The following is a 16,961-nucleotide window of genomic DNA, read 5'->3' as shown; positions in this document are numbered from 1 at the left end:
GCTCCGGTCTAAGGACAAGCGGGGAAAGCTTTGGGAACACCCTTAATCATGAGCATCCCATGTCTTTAACAAACTAAAAGCAAGGATTGCTGTTTGAAGAGAGAAGGGTATTAAAAACTAAAATCCCATCCCTGCCCTACTCGGTGTGCATAAGCTCTGTCTTCCTCGCCAAAGCTGTCGACATCTTTAGCAGCATGGCCAAGAGCCATTGGAGTTTGCTCCTGCTCCTTTCTCTAAAAGCAAGAGTTTGCCCTAACAGGGTAATCCCAGGACCCCAAATTTAGGACTAAGCAGATCAAACATTCCTTAAATATCTACTTTATTTCCAAGTTTTAAATTGATGGCTCACATTCCATCGCTGATCTGGGATATTAAGGTTTGATTTTGGATCAAAAACCTTTAGCAGAGATTCTTGTAACTGCCTCAAAAGATTCTGGACAAATATTTCCCTTTAATTGTAATGAGAACTGGGCATCCATATGCCCTACAGAGCCATGGAAAATTTAACTTTTAAAGGATTATTCACAGAGGAAAGCTGCACCAGCTTAGCCAAAGCATTTATACTTCTTCAGACCTTGATGTCCTAAAATCTAGTTTTATTTTGGTTTACTAAAGTTGATTAGGAACAGATTTTTTTAAACTGAAATAAGCCACTTTTAAAATGAAACTTGAACATCTAAAGGAGGTTTGCGTCTTTTCCACACATGCAAGCTGCTTTATTGATTTTTTTTTTCTGTGCAGTATTTTCCTACATATGCTTCTTAAAACCTGCTACCATAAAGACTGAAGCTATCTTTGTACCTGTGCACATCCTGCATTCTGTCCAAAACTCAATTTCAGTATCTCAAGCCTCCTGTTCACATCTCTGGGATGGCTGTGCTACCATAGAGGAACGACACGCTATTTTCTCTTCAATAACTATCCATGAAAAAGTGGCCACACTTCCCATGAACTGGTATTTTTTTACTGGTTATCCATAAGCTTCGTCAAATTGTTCATTCCTGGCAATATCTGGATAGAAACTGCAACGCTGCAAAGACTGGCACCCTGGAAAAACTAGTCAACAGCTAGAGCTGAATAAAGACTAAGAGAAAGAAAGCAATCCTGAGCCAGGAAGATTGTGTGAGCGAAGATTAACTTCCTGCAGAAATAAGGTCTGGAAGAGGAGATTTCACAAAGAATTTTGAGAGACAAAGTGAGGTTTGCCACAAGGTTTGTTTTTTTTTTAAATAAATTTTAAAAAAATGCGATTGTTCAGTTCAATAATAGCACATAAGAGGGAGAGGAGTTGTAATGAATTCTCCCGTTTGCTTTCTGCTCTACCCACCCCTCAGACAAGTCCATCACCAGGGAATGCCTAAATTCCAGCAGGAAAGGTGCGCGCTTGCAAGGACAGGCTGCGGCCGCGCAGAGCCAAAGGCAGGAATTCAGCTGCACATCCCCACCTCCATCCTCCAACACACCCTGTCCCCTTTCTGGCCATCTACATTGATTTTATTAAATTAATAGGACCCCACCGCCTGGGAAAAAAGCGGTTTGTTTGGTTTGGTTTGGTTTTTTTTTAAAATAAATGGGAGGATTTGTGAATAATTATAGGCTTATTGATAAACACAGCTCGGTGTGGGTGCTGGGCTCGTTCACCCTTCCCGGGAAGGAGACCCGGCCGCGCTGGGAGCGGGAGCGGGGACCGGGAGCAGGGAACGGGGACGGGGAGCGGGGACCGGGACCGGGAGCCGCCGGGCCGCCGCGGTGAGAGGCTGCTCGGAGGAGCCGAGCCGGGCTCGCAGCCACCCAAAAAAGCCAGGGGCTTGCAGCTGCAAGCGGCGGCAGCGCCCGAGCCAGGCCGCCTCCCGAAAAAGCTGCTCTGCAAAATGCCCCTCGCGATGCTCAGCGCTTAAAGAAAGCACGCGTGGCCGGGTTTTTCTTTTTTTTTTCTTTTTTTTTCTTTTTTTTTTTTTTTTCTCGTTCCCCCTCCGGTTCAGGCAGCCCTTGGGTACCTCCAGCTCCAGGCAACAGCGAAGAGGGGGCAATTTTTGCGCCGCCTGAAACTCAGCCTTTAAAACCCAGCAACAGAAAAGCCTCTGGAGTAGAAATTCGTAATTAAAACAAACCTCAAATAGGAGGAACAAGAAAAGGTTCTGATTTATGGAGCCCAGCGTCCCATCCTCCGGGCGCTCCATGGGCAGGATTTTATGCCTGAAGGAGGCGAGCGGTTTTATGCAAAGTTCAGGGAACTTTGCTAACACAAACTTTTTATCTTTTGATGATCCTTTTAATATAAAATAATCTCTTTTTTTTTTCTTCCTCCCACAACGAAGCAGTCGAACATTAAAAAGATAGCGAGTGCATTTTAAAGATGTTTCCACTTTATAAATCAAGCTTTCTTGGCAACAACGCGATTTCGATTTCTATGCTGAGCTTGCTGTGTTCTCCTAATGTCTCCTACAGATCAGTCCTAAGAGGGAGTAACAATCCCCCAAAGTCGTTCTCAGCCCTAAATTCTCGGTAATTTATAGTTGGCTCGTTCTGCGGAGCCCGACAAAGAATGAAACAAATGACTCCCCCTCTCCCCCTCCCCCCCCCCCCCAAGTTATCAATATTTGCCTTGTTTATACAAAAAAGCTATTTTACACCGTTGCCACAGAATTAACGCTTCCGCTGAGCTTTACATTTCCTCCCCATTGAGTGAACTTGTCATTAAACTCATTTTTTGTTGTTGTTGTTGTTGTTGTTTGAAATTTAAAAATCGGGCTTCGATTGCTTTTCGTTTGTGCCCCTTGAGGTCAGACTGACCGACATTTAAGTGATTTCAACTGACTGCATTCAGGGGCATCCCTGTGCCTGCTGGGAGGGGGATTAGAGTCCTAATTAGTGCCTGCAATTAACCGTTTTTCCCTCTCCCCCCAGTGCTAAATGCAAGTGCATACAAATCTCCATTAACCATCATTTTTTTTAATTAGGCGGAGAGGCGGGTTGTTATTGCTACGCTTTATTTAAATAGCGTCGGTGAAATGAAATCTGCACGAAGTACTGATGTTCAGTTCGGCTTTTGCGCTACGATTAACGGCATCGCCCTGCTTTTGGGCTGCCCCGCTCTCGGCCGCGGACACGAGGGGCTCAGCCTGGCACTCGGTGTGAACGAAGAGCCTGAGGCGACCACGGGGATTTCAGCCGCTCGGTTTTCCTGCCGTCCTCACGCTAATTATTTCGTGCGGTTTTGCTTTCGGTGCTGCTGCAGAGCCCGGGACAGGGGCAGGCTGCGGTCCCGCTGCGTGGGCTCCGGGGCTGGGAGCCTTCGGGCTCACCGCTAACACCCCTAAAAATCATGCCCTTTATTTTGACACAATTTGCCGCTGGTCACAGAGAAAAAAAAAAAAACGAAGTGACTATTCTGTTCCGGCAGCGTTTGCGCCATTTCTTTTTTGGTTTTTTTTTAATTAAAAACTATCTATTAAAAAAAAAAATGCTGTTAGCTTGCCGGCGCCGCACCGATTTTCACACATGGAGAATTCGGCTTGATAACTTAAACCCCCAAGTTTTGTACATCTTGGGGTCATTCCCCCCCATCCCCTCGGTCCCATCCACACGCTCACCAAAGGTGACTACGTGTGCACTGCCAGCTCCACCGGACAAAGAATGTGGGACTGAGCCCTATACATATGGATTTGTTTAAACAATCCACGTTAAGACTTATAAAGAGATAACATGCACATTTGGGATGCTTAGGGTCTAGAATTTGGTAAAGATATTACACGTCCCGCACAGACACACTCCGATACTATAAATTAAGGGTGAAATATTTGAGGTCTTGATCCCCTAGTCTTAGCTGACTTAGGTAGCAGACCTATCAAAATGAATCCGGCTCTTCACATCAGTAGACGCTACGGAACAAGCACTAAGATTTTATACACCAAAATGTGGTGTGATAAGGACAGAGTTACTTGCACAAGCACTTCATAAATAGGCCAAATAGCAAACAAATTGAAGATCCCTGGTATATATACCCCCCTCTCCAGGGGGGCTAATGGGAATACCTTGGATATTCGAGGAAAGCTTCCAGCTGCTGCACAGAGCAGCACTGCCAGGGACGGGGGAAAGGAGAGGGAAACCGCTCATCGCTCCCCAAATCCAAAGCCGAGGGTCCGGGGCTGGGTCTCGCAGCGTACAGGGGAGAAAGGACCCCCCCAAGCTTCCCGGCTGCCCCGCACGAAGGATCAGGGACCGCAGTGAAACCGGACTGCACAGACATCGACTGTGGGATTTTTTTTCTGCTTGCTCCCCGTTATTTGAACGGCCTCCTGCATAGCTCTCTCGCACGGTGTAAAATCAGCAAACGCAGGGCATGGCAGAAGCACACAGCTGCGTTAGAATTAAATGGATTTTCATACCTAAGGCTGGCAATTTTTCTTTTCCGGCAGCAGCGACGCGAGCCTGCCGCCGCAGAACCCGAGGCCAGCTATCTCGGTGCCCACAGCAGGAGATGGCTGGGTTTACTGGGAACCGTCTGACTGCCGAGCTGCTGATGGTCTCAGGTTTAATTCTGACATTTAATTTTCTGACATGAATTCTGCCATCTCCCACCTGAGCATCCCGGGTGGGAAGGGGGCCCTGATCAGGCGCAGGGATGGGTTCCCCCTGGAAGCGAAGCTGCTGGGCTCCCTCCCAGGCCTGGGTGTGCAGGCTGAGGGGGCTCTGATTTGGTAAAAATAATCGTTTGCTTCCAAGGGAAGGCAGAAATTTTTCTCCGCACCTAACAGGATAAAAGTGGTACCTGTCCCTCTTTCAGTTTTGAGATTAAAAGCATAGCCTAAGCCTTCATATTGCTAAAAATTCAGTGCAAAGTAGGGCTTTGCAGGTCTTAGTGCACTGTGCAGAAAAGGGGAGTGGGGTTTGCTTTGAGGGGAAAAAAAAAAAAAAAGTAGAACCGCAATCATGCTAACATCTTAAAAAAAAAACAAAATGAAGAATTACCAAAGACAATTGGGACTAAATGTAGCAAGTGACTCCACAACTCTTTCTTGCATCCGCAATCTCGTTGCCACACTCAAACGCATGCACAGTTTACCCCCCAAAAAAATGATCTTACCGAAATCTGCAATCACGATAATAATTTTTTAAAATGCCACTGATCGCAGTAGCTCTGCAAAACCCAGTCTCGGCAAACAGGGGACATTTCATACGGCTCAGAAGCAATACATGTTCGCAGGGAATTTTCACTAACCTGCCTGCTTTGGTTATTATCATTTCGGTGCCAGCTTCATGAAATTTCTTCCATAGCTCCTTCTCATGGAGATAGACTTTGATATTTTCTATTGTCTGGAAAAATAAAGATAATGAGAACAGCAAGAAATGGCTGAGGAAACCCAGGAGAGGAGCTGGGAAGGGCCGCGGGCAGGGCAGTGGGGCTCGGCGGCTGCGCACCCAGGACCAGCACCGCAGCCTCCGTCCTGCCTGTGCGGGAGGAGGATGGGGTCCCAAAAATTCCACTGCCCTTTGCCAAAAATAAGAGAAACAAACGGAGGTTTTAATTGCAGACTTTCACATCCAGGCGGGATACTGCGCCCAAAGGGATTTGGTTTGGGTTTGGGGTTTTGGTTTGGTTTGGTTTTTTTTTTGGTAGGGGTTTCCGCGCCCCGATGGCGCGGACGGACCCCGCTGTCGCCCTGGGGCTCCCAAAAACCGGGGCCGGGAGCATCCGCGGGGACACCGCGGAGCAATGCGCGGTTCCTGCGCGGAGCGGTTCCTCCGGGGGCACGGCGGAGGCGCCGGCCGGGCGCGGGGGGCGAAGGCGGAGAAGCCGCCATGTGCCGAGAGCCCGCGGGTGGACCCGGCGTTTTATTTAGTGGGAAGGGAGGAAAAAAAAAAAAATCCAAAACCAAAAAAACCACCCACCGAAACCCATCGCCGGGCCGGATCCTGCTCGGGATCCGTCGGCGGGCGGGGGACGGCCTGCTTTGCACGGGGAAAAAAATTTAACAAAAGAAAGGAAAAGTAAAGAATAATGCGATTTCCTCGCAGTTGGCTCCCCGGGGGCGATGCGCGGTGGCGGGAGGCCTGGCCCGGCCGGCGGGGAGAGCGAGGGGCGAAGCCGTCGGGCAGGACGCGGGGCCGGGCGGTGCGTACCTGCTCGGGGTCGGGGGGCTGCGGGCTGCTGAGCGGCGTGCTGCTCCCCCCGGCTACGCCGAGGACGGGGGAACCGGCGGAGGAGTCCGCATGGCCGGGCGCGGGGGCTGTTGGAAACCCTTCCTCGGTTTCAGACAGGCTTTTCTCCTGGAGCATTTCCTTGGGGGGAGAGAGGCGCACCGTTAGCTCGCAGCACCGGGGGCCACGTCCAGCCCCCCTCCCCGAGCCCCGGGCACGGCCACCTGCGGGGTCAGACCCCCCCTCCCCCGGCCCGGCCCTCGGTCCTTCCTCAGGCAGGGGCACTGGGCGAGACCGGGACGTGCCGCCCCCGGCCCCGGGGCAAAGCCGCGGTGCCCGGGAGCGCCGGGCCCGCCTGCCCCCGCGGGGGAGCGGCCCACGCGCGGCTGCGCTCCCGCTTGAGGCCCGGGCAGCTCATCTCAGATGTGGCCGCAGCCCCACAGCCCCGACACTTTCTCCGCTCCCCCCGCCCTTCGCTTTTTGCCACCGTGCGGGGCCGGTACCCGTCGGGGAGGGCGGCCCGGCCCGGCGCTCTGCTTTGCTTTGCCCCGGCCCGTCGGGGCTGCGGGGGCTTCGCGACGGCGCTCGGGGCCGCGGCGGAGCCGGGCGGCGTAAACAGGCGGAGTGCTGGGCCCCGAGATAAAAGGGCCCCTCTTAAACTTGGACGGAGACTGGGAAAAGCCAATAAAGATAAGGGCTGACAGCTCCGCCGGGGCTGCCGCGCATCAACCCCGACTTTTACAGCGCGGAGGGCCGCAGCCGCCCGCCCCGCTCGACGGACGGACGGACGGACGGACAGGCAGCGCCGGCACGGAGGGGGAGCGGCCCCGAGGAGGCTGCGGGGTCCCGGGAACCGACACCGGCGCGCCCCACCGGGAAAGGCCGACGGCCCCCGGCCCCCGACGGAGCGCTCCCCTCCGCCGGGCCGCAGCCCCGCTCCCCTGCCCGGCGCCGCCGGGGCTGAGCCTCCGTCCGGGGCGGCGGAGGTGGAGAGCGGGGCTGGGACCCCCAGCTCCAGCCACCGCAGGGCTTCGGGGAGAGCTGCAGCCGCGGACAGCCCGCCCGGCTGCGGGGAGCGGGCACACACGCGCTCCCCTGCAGAGCTGCACCGTACGCGCCGCGGCCCCCCCGGGCCCGGAGCCCCCGGCCGCAGCGGCTCCGCGCACCGCCGGACCCCCCGCCCCGCTCGGGGGGACGCGCCGGGGCACCCCCGGCCCGGGCGAGGCGCGGACGTTCCCGGCGGCCGACCCGCACCGCGGGGCCGGGGCAGCACAGGTGGGAGGCGGCGGCGACCCCCGAGGGCCCGGCTCCCGCCCGCGGGCGGGGCTCTCCGGTGCTCCCGGGGCCGCAGCCGGGTCGCGGGCCGGGGAAGCAGCCGGGCAGGGCTGGCGGCGGCCGCCCCGACGCAGGCCGGGGGCTCGGCGGGCTGCAGGGCGCTCCGCACCCGCGGGGCCCCCGCTCCCTCCCGTCCTCCCTCCGCACCCCGGGAACTCACACGGCCGGCCGGGGGGCAGGAGGCGCAGCGGGGGGCTCCGGGCTTCGCCGGGGGGGCGGCTGCGGCATGAAGGGCATCCGCGGGGCAGCGCGGCGGCTGCGCGGGGCGCTCAGGCCGGGCGCGGCTCCGCGGCCCCCGATGGCAGCGGCGTGCGGGGCATCCCCCGCTGCGCGGATTCACTTTCCCTTGATCTTGGCGGAAAATGTTCCATAAAGATCCAGTTTGGGGCCTTTCGACACCCTCCCTCTTTGTCTCCCCCCTCCCTTTTCCCTTCCCCGCCTGTTGCTGACGTTGCCGCTGTCAATCACGTCCCCACAGACCGGCTCTGGCCCGCTCCGCCCGGCCCGGCCCGCTCGCCCCGGCCCCGGCCCCGCGCCCGCCCGACGGCCCGCACCGGGGGGCACCGGCCGGGGGCAGCGACCGGCCCTCCCCCGCACACCGGGCCCGCCTGCGGCCTTCCCCGGCCTGCCCGGCCTTGCCTCGGCGCTGCGCCGGGCCTGGCGGCGAGCGGAGCCGCGGGCTGCTCGGGGGGGAGCACGGGGTGGGGGGGTGGGGGGGCGACGGGACACCCCCAGCCCCACCGCCCCCTCCCAGCCCCGGTGGTCCCGGCGCTCCCCACTGCCCGCCGGGGAGCCGGCCCGGGGGCTGAGGGGCCGCGGCGGGCGCAGGCCGCGCTGGAAGGGAGCTTGGCTCGGCGGGCCGGGCGGTGCGGGGCGGCGGGACCCCGCGGCGGGAGCCGGGGCCGCCCGGGAGCGGCGGTGGGGAAGGGCCGGGCCCGGGCAGGGGTCACGCCTCGGGAGGGATCCGCAGCCTGCGGCGGCTTCCCCGGCCCTGCCGTACCGGCAGCCAAACTGCCCGTGTCCCGCCGGCCTGGGACCGGTCTTTGGGTGCGGGTCTCCACCAGAGCCCGGGGAGGGGGGGACAGGGCTCCCCGTCCTTCCCCGGTCGCGACAGAGAGCCCCGAGCCTTGCCCCCCGGCGGGCAGGAGCTGGGCGGCCGCAGACAAAGCGGCGGCGAGGCCGGGCGGCCGTGGCCAGCGCCCGCCGGGGCCGCCCCGAGGTGAGGGCGGCGGGGGCAGCGGAGCTCCGGGCCCCGCACCCCCCGGGCAGGAGCCCCCGCACCTTCCGGCCACCGGCACCGCCTGCTCGGGGCTCCCACCGCCAAGCAAACCCCCAAATCAGGGGCAGAACCCCCTCGGGAGAGTCCCCCAGTGCTGTCGCGACCGAACGGGCCGCTTCAGCGCTGCTGTCGCGATTACCAAGACACGCAGCCCACCGCCCCCGCGCAGCGCTGTTGCGGGGGCTGCCCGCCCTGTGCTGAGCCGCCCCTCGCCTCCACCCGCCACCGAAACGCGCCCAGGCTGCCGCGCTAACCCCTTGTAGAGATGCCTATCGCGACAGCGCCACTGCTGCGGACCGCCCCTATATCGCGACAGCCCCGCCTGGCTCTGCTCCCGCATCTCGCCCCCCTCTCCGCGCCCGCTTACCCGAGCCGGCTGGTGCCGAGGTGCCGCTCGCCTCCCGCAGCCCCGGGCTCACAGGGACACCGCCATGAGCCGGCGGGGCTTCGCGGGGCAGGATTTTTATCGGGGTTTTCTTGAAAGTGAATTTAAACCCAAACTCACTCCCACCGTCACGTGGTGCCGAAATTGGGAACAGGAGCAAGAATAAAAGTAAACTGGGGTCAACCTCTTAATGAACCTTTTCCCCACTCCTACCAACCAAAAAAAAAAAAAAAAACCCCAAAAAAAGAGGGGGGGGGGGAGAAAAAAAAAAAAAAAAAAGGCCCGGGCGGGCCGGGGGATGCGAGCGAGGGAGCAGCGAGCAATTCCCGCAGGAGCCGGGGGCAGGTGAGACCGGGCCGGCGGCGGGCCCCGACGTGCGCCCGCGGGGCCGGGACCGGGGCGGGGGGGCCCGCACAGAGGGAGCCGGGGCTGAGGAGGGCCTAGGGGCGAGGACCCGTCCCGGCGGGGCCGCGGTGGGAGCGGGGAGGCCCGGCCCGACCCGGGGGGGGTGGGGGGGGTCCCGGAGCCCCGCTGCCCTGCTGCGCTCGGCCCCGTGCGCGGCCGCGGTGTTTTCCGCGGGTCGTAGCTGCCTGCGAGCCCCGGGCCGGAGCCGTGCCCCGAGCCCACGGCCGCGGGAGGGGAGAAGCCGCGCAGAGGCGCGGAGGATGCGCGCAGCCGGGCACCGCAGCCGCCCCCCGCTCGGAGCGCTCCGTCCGGTTCCCACCTGCGGGCCGGGCGCTCCCCGCGGGGCTGGCGGGGGCCCGGGGCGGCTGCCGAGGGCCGGGCTCCACGGCAAGGTGAATTTTTGTATTTACTCTGCGGCTGGCGCCGGTCGCTCGGCTTTGTTTGGGTGAGTCTCCCTCCGCGCCTTCCTCCCGCAGCCGCGGACAGGGACAGCGGGAATCGCCGACGCTGCCTGCGCTCCCCTACGTTAAATGCATTTCCCCCCCCATCCACCCCCTTGACCAAAAAAAGGGCGGAGGGGGCGATCCCCAGGTGGGGAGGATTTAATTAAAGCAAAGCCAGAGCCTCCCCCTCCGCCCGCCGGCCCTCCTCCCCGTTCCGCGCTCGGCGGCTCCGCCGCGCCGTGCGCCCGGGCTGAGCACGGCACCTGCCCCCGGGGCTCCCCCAGCCCTGGGGTCGGTGGGGCTCGCCCGGGGCTAGCGGGGAAGCCGCGACCGGTTTCATCATCCCCCGGCCGTGGGGACGGGGCCAGCGCCGAGGGGCGAAGCGTCCCGGCCGGCCGGAGCCCCCCGGCTGCGGCAGCGCCCTGCGTTTCCCGGAGGCTCCGGCAATTCACGGCGAGGCTCGAAACCAGCCCGACTGTCATCACCCGGCAGATAAACGGCCGGATCCCCGACGGCAGGGTGGCTCCTATTCACGGCTCATCATCGCCGAGTCACAGGAGCAGGGGGAGGACGAGCCCCGCTCGCAGGGACCGGCGCTCCAAACCACTCATCACTGTCACCGAGCTCGCTCCTGCCTTGGCCCTAAACACCGGCGATTAATAAAAGTTTACTGTCGCTTTTCTCCAATAATTACACTCAGTCTGCGGGCCGGGAGAAAGAGAAAAAAAAAAAAAAAAAAAAAAAAAAAGAGCGGGTTCAGAGCTGCGCGTTACCTGCGGGGATGCTCCACGGCTTTTCCAGCCGCGGCGGCCAGCGCCGCTCCCCTTGGCTCGCTCCTCTTCCCCCCAGGAAAACCTGCTCCTCTTCCTCCCCAAGAAAACCTGCTCCTCTTCCTCCCCAAGAAAACCTGCCGCCACGACGGAGACCCGGGCAGAAGCGAGCCCCGAGCCCGCACCCGACGGTACCCGGCGGCCCCAACGGCTCGGAGCCCCGGTGCGGGGCGGAGGGCGGCGGGGGCAAACCCGGCGGGCTCCGGCCCCGGCCCCGGCCCCGCTCCCACCCTGGCCCAGGCTCCCGTGAAGTCAGGACCGAGCCTCGGCCGCGTGGGTTGGCACAGATTTATTGGCTTGAGCGGAAACTCACCGGTTTACGCTGCCGAGGAGGGTTTGAATGGATGAGGACTGAGAAAAAGTTGCCGAATTTGGCCAGTAATAAGGCTGGAAGGATGGAGCGCTAATACTGAATTATGCATGGACTCGGGAGGAACTACACAGCATCAGACTCGGGCTTCTAAACAGGGAGTGCCAAATTTCTAATAACTGTGTAATATGCTTATTTATACCATACAAGGACTTACAAACCTCATTGTGCATAGCAGCTGGGTCATATTTCTTTACCCTTTTATTCCTCAGGCTCTTTTGCCAAGAGACTGGTACCAAACACTTCTAGGCTGCAAGGAAAACACAAAATTAAATTGCAAAGAAACGATGACAGGAAGAATGGGTAAGATACGGGCTGACACGCGGCCCTTTAATCTTAAGCATCTGCCTAAAATAGATGCACTAAGGGGGTTTTGAAAATATGCACGGTTTTAAATGCAAGCGATTCTCTGCTGCTAAATCGGTCAGTCGAATTATCCGCATGTATTTGCCTGACCTAGGCACGTCTGTAGGCTCGAAGGCTTTGTTTTAGACCATTAAGTAAATATTTTAACGAATGGTTTAAAACGTTGTAAACTAACGTGTTACTCGGTCTTGCACCAAGCTCCACGGAAAGCGGGTAGATCAAACGAACAGCCATATTCCGATTTGTTTTTAAATATTTGGGTGATATTGGATAATTTGTCCCGGCGTACCAAGCGTACTTACCCCTCGTAATTTCACACAAAGCTATGTAGGATGCAAGCTATTAGGCAATGCTCACTGTGTAACCGGTAATAATTAAACTATGAACGAATATTCATGTATCTAGACATTTTTTAAAAGCTTAAGTATTTCACAAATAAAAGCAAACAACCATGGAATTGTTTTAATTTTTAAAACTAACATTAATTTTGTCCAAATGCTCTGGATTTTTATTTTTGAATATGCTGTCTTACTGGTTTCTAAAGTTGCATCTAGAAAAATAACATTTCGCGTCCATTGTGCATTTTGTACGGAAGAGACTTTACTTTGAGCTCGGCAACACTCTGTGTAAGAATGAGTAGTCCAGATATCACTGCCCTGGTGAACGTCAGACTGAGATAGTCTCCGACGGTCTTTCCTAGCCACAGGTCTGATTTAATGTCAATTTATTAAAAAAAAAAATTGTTCCATCTGCTGTGCAATTACTTTTTTGGTTTTTTTTAGTGAAAAGAGCCCTAAAGCTACAGCGTGCTGGAGCATGGGAGCAGGCAAACAGGGCCACGCCGAAATGGAAATAACGGTTTAAAAAAATAAAAGCAGAACAATGCGTGTCGTGATTTTTATGCAGCCTGGCTGCAAGCGGCACGGCGGCCGCGGCTCCGCTCTGCTGCCTGCGCCGAGCCAAAATGGTGCTGCCGGGACGGGCTCCGAGCAGGCCCTGCCATCACCGCTCCGCACATGGCAGCCGCTGCCGTTTACGGCAGGTCAGCGGGTCAGCGCCTCTGGTCGCACAAGCCCCTGGTTAGACGTGCCGTGGTCACCAGCACCGCTGGGTAACCTTGGCCGAGGCCCGGAGGACAGCCCGGGAGAGAAGGGATTTGGGCAGCGGCATGGGTCGGGGTGGTAGCCTGACGCGTGCACCGAGAGGGGAGAGCAGCCCCAGGGCAGCTCAGCGTCCTGCAGGGACCTTGGTGGAGTGGGAGGAGGACGCGTGGAACCTCCCGGGTAAGCTGCTCTGGAGCACATGGGCTACGAGCAAAAAAACGAGCCGCGCATAAATCCACCAAGTGACAACACCGCAAGTCACTTCTCACCGTGCAGGAAGAAAAGAGGAGAGGCTTGTCTCAGAAGCCTTGCATCAGAGCGAGAAACTGCCTTAAGGTATTGCAAAACCAGACCGGCGCGCTCTCAGAGCAACGCGTCGTGGCTCTGCACAAAATACTTGGCATCATCCACCCGTCATTGTGCAGGGGATGAGGGGCTCAAGGCAAGTCCTGGCCAAAGTGATTATTTAATTTGTGCTGGCAATGAGGAGGAGGTTACTGCCATGGGAAATTGCTGTTCTCCAGGGTGAAGAGGGAAATGATGGTCTGGGTGAGAAATTCCCAGTGGGAGGGATGAAGGCAGGCAGCTGCCAGCACCGTCTCTGCCCTGGAGCTGGGTGCTGACCCTGTCCAAGCCCCGAAGTGGCACAGCACACTGCTCTGTCGCGGCAACCGGGGCCAGTCAGGTCAAACAGCCACATTTAAGCGTTACACCCCAATGTGGACCCTTGCCTCTGGGACAGACCCCACTGAACAGCAGCCCAAGCAAGGCAGCACAGCAACGCACGAACACGTGCTGGTAGCGCCCGGTGAGCACCGCCGTGCTTTGGGACGGAGGCTGTAGCCCACGATCCCTCTGTTTACCTTAGTGTCCCGGTTGCTATTTAGGCAAAAGCATCATTTCAGCCATCGGCAAAGCCACCACCTCCCAGGCTGGCACACACAAGCCCTCGCTCCCCACCGGAGCCCACGGTTCTTCTTGGCCAGTCCCTTTCCACCATGGTGCTGCCCAGAGGGAAATCTTCTCCCTGGGCTGGGGCCAGACCCCGCAGCACGGCAGCGGGTCGAAGCAGGGCTTGGCACTGTACCTGTGGGCAGGGGGACACCCCCTCTTTTGGGCTCACTGGAAACACTAAGCCAGGAGCAAACAGGGACACTGGGGATTTAAACACTTGCCAGATGCCTACGATAGCCATCTATCATGCTCCTGGGGGTCAGTCCCATCCTGGGTCCTTGCTAAATCACGCAGGGCAGATTTAAGGGGCGTGAGGCTTTCGGGGTGCGGGAAGGTGTGATTTAAAAGGGTGGAGGGGAGCGGTGAGCAGCGCAGGCGGCCAGCCTCCGAGCGTAGGGGCTCACGGGCCAGAGCGGAGAGACACAAACACACATCCGGATGTGGAGCTGCCGGCGAGGAGGCGGCCAGACGGGATGGAGGAAGACGAGGTGAGAGGCAGATGAGAGTGGGGAGGAAGGGAGCTGCTCCGGGGTCTGGGGAGCAGGAGGCTGCGGCGGGAAGGGGCCGCCTTGGGGAGGGGTTTTGCTTCCCAGGGCAGCGCCATGGCCTCGGGTTTCTGCCCCGCAGATGAGGGGGGAGCAGCTGTGGGGCCAGCCCCAGCCCTGGGAGGCTGCAGAGCTGCTGGGGAGGTGATGGCAGGGAGGGAGGGATGGAGGGACGGAAGGGGAAATAAAAGGTCCTTCCTAGGAAGCAGGTCGGCAAAGCCCGTCAAAATTCACCACTGCATCCCTCTGCGGTCAGGACATGCTGGGATGGGATTTCCCCCAGCATCTCCCATAAAGATGCAAACCCTCAGGCCGGCTTTGGTTCCCAGTAACTCCGCTCACCAGGAAGCCTCCCCGCATCGCCAGCCGGCCTCCGGGATGTGGTGGCTCGCTCCCTGCTCAGTCTCATCCCTCCCACATCTCCATCCCGCTCCCGGACGCTGCAATGGAACACATTCCTCGGGCTGCAGTGGGGCAGGGCCAAGCCTGGGACAAATGCTGTTCTCCATTTTGGGCATTTTCCTCCTCACCCAGCAAGAGGGGTTGGTCTGAAAGCAGGGCTCAGCCTTCAGGGTGGCTTTGCCCCCATAGTAAGAGTGGAAAAGCTGCAAAAAGGCATCACATTCACGTTCCTGGGGGGGTTCTCAATAGGAGCAAACAGGAAGGGAAACAATAGCCAACTGGGATGGGGCCCAGAAGCTGGGAATTTCCTCCTCGTGGGGCATGACTTGCTGTGGAACCCCAAATGCTGCAGGTAGAAGGAGGGAAATCGGAGAGAGGGAAGAGGTGAAGTGCTGGAGCGGAGCGCGCTCCCTCTCCTGCATCTGCCCCTGGCTCCAGCGAGGAGAGAAAGGATGGCTGAGATTCATTAAATAAAGAGACAGGAAAACCTTGCTTAAGGAGCTGTCTGGGAAAGGGGCCATTTCAGGCCTGCTGTATGCAAGTGCCAGTGATTTGGGGCCAGAGTAGACAATTGTTAAATATTCTTCCGGGCTCCGCTGTGCAGGGAGCTGCTCTCAAGCATACCAGTCACAGAAAGTCATGGGCAGCTCAGGGGTGCTTTTCTGCCTGGGATGGGAGACCAAGCTGGCTCCATCAGGAGAACAGACAGAAAAAGATCCCCCAAATTAGCAGTTTTCATTCTCACACAGCAGCTCAGGGCACTGACCTGGCAGTGGAGCGAGGCCGGGGCAGCTCCAGCTGGAGGAAGGACATCGCACGCCTGCAGCCGTGTTGAATGACGTGGGCACACGTGGCTCGCCATGCGGTGGGATCAGTGAGATGGATGGAAAAGGGGCTTCTTGGTCCTCCTGGTCAATCTGCACCTGCCGTAAACCAACAGGATGAAATTCGGGGAGAAGCAGGAGCACTGGGGACGGCAGGAGATGCTGCTCTCGCCCACGGAGCCCTGTTGCTCGGTGCAGCGGGACAGAGAAGGTTTGCACCGCCGAGCTTCAGCACAACCACTGCTATAGAGGGAGACCAGGGGCTCCTGCCCCTGCCATTCCCCACATTTAGCTGGGAGCCAGCTCCGGGGGGGGGGGCGAAGGGGGCTCTGCCCCAGGCCCCAACCACTGCTCCAGCACCACGAGCGCGCACCCAGGCTGGTGGCGGGGACGCCTCTCTGATCCTGATGCAGCAAAACCAGGAGCCAGGGGTCCCATCCCTCCTCTCCCCTGCTTTGCCGTGTTCCTCACTGCTCTGGATTGAACCTTCAGCCCTAGAAAGTGTAAAAAAACACGGGTAAGAAATGTTGGTCGGTGCTCTATGTACAAGCATCCTTCTCTGCGCACCACAAATACTCAGCACTTCCAGCGAAGGAGGACACTATGGTTTTGCCTCAGTGCTGGTGCCACTGACGCAGCGCAGAAAAGCCACGGAGCTCAAGATAAATGCCCTGAAACAGATGAAATCAGCCGGGAACACCTGATATTCATTCCCACAAGGTTACGGTAAAGGTTGGGAAACGAAGGAAGTGCCGCACTGGCATGCTGGCAGCAAATCAAAGCAAATGACATTAATTAAAGCATATGTTAGGAATAGGAAATTAAGCTAAAGCAACATTTCATCTACAGCGTCTTCTCCGGGCACTTTAGAAAGGGTATAAGTTTACTGTAGGGAAAGAGAAATGAGGAGGCTGGTGCAGAGGATAGATGTGCGGGAAGTTAAAAGAATTAGAGGAGAGTTTTAAAAGCTTTAGACTATACACTCAAGGTCACGTTCACTCCCTGTATTTATTTTGAATTGTGAGTGAACGGGCGGACTGAGAGTGCTGACTGGCACTGCGAGGAGCCTCGGGCTGACACAGACCCTGGCGTCCTTGGCGAGGGGGCTCAGCCCCAAAATCGCGACCCTCCGCACTCGTCCCTGCACCAGGCGCAGATGGAACTTGGCACCCATTTGCCCAGTTTTGCAGAAATACTCGTTCTTTCCCAGTTTTGCTTTTCTCCAGCTCATTTGGCCCCAGAACTTGCCACAGCTCAGTGCACCACCCTGGGCACCCGGGGACAGGGACACCGCCGTCCCCTGCGCAGCGGGGAAACTGAGGCACGACATGACTAACAGTTGCGGGGCTGGGGGCTCTGGCCGGGGCTGCACCCCAACCCTGCGGGGAAGCGCGAGTGGCCCCCCCAGGCCCTCCCACCCTGGGTCTGTCTTAGCCATGGGCCCTTCCTCCTGCTCCCACCCTTGGGGCTGGCAGCGATGCTGCAGTCCCGACCCATCGGGTGCGTTTCTGGGGCCGCACTGACTCACCAGCCGCCCGTCTCATCCCGGGTCACCCAGCTTTTTTTAATCAGCCATTTT

The 16,961-nt window shown here is 58.3% G+C and overlaps 1 protein-coding gene across 1 annotated transcript in view; it reads right to left on the bottom strand.

The window, feature by feature from the left end:
- The window catches only part of TBX4 (T-box transcription factor 4), a 41,107-nt gene extending 29,746 nt beyond the window's left edge, over positions 1–11,361 (bottom strand). Inside the window, exons 1-3 of the mRNA XM_075720002.1 lie at positions 11,350–11,361; positions 6,124–6,282; positions 5,222–5,316 (exon numbers count right to left, since the gene is read on the bottom strand). Coding sequence (XP_075576117.1) covers positions 5,222–5,316; positions 6,124–6,282; positions 11,350–11,361 — 266 coding nt within the window. The remainder of the gene's footprint in view (positions 1–5,221; positions 5,317–6,123; positions 6,283–11,349) is intronic.
- Positions 11,362–16,961: the final 5,600 nt, after the last annotated feature.

The sequence above is a fragment of the Pelecanus crispus genome, chromosome 12, assembly GCF_030463565.1.
Source record: "Pelecanus crispus isolate bPelCri1 chromosome 12, bPelCri1.pri, whole genome shotgun sequence".
Lineage (NCBI taxonomy): Eukaryota > Metazoa > Chordata > Aves > Pelecaniformes > Pelecanidae > Pelecanus > Pelecanus crispus.
Note: the sequence above shows the minus strand (reverse complement) of the source record. Positions and strands in the feature narration are given on the sequence as shown.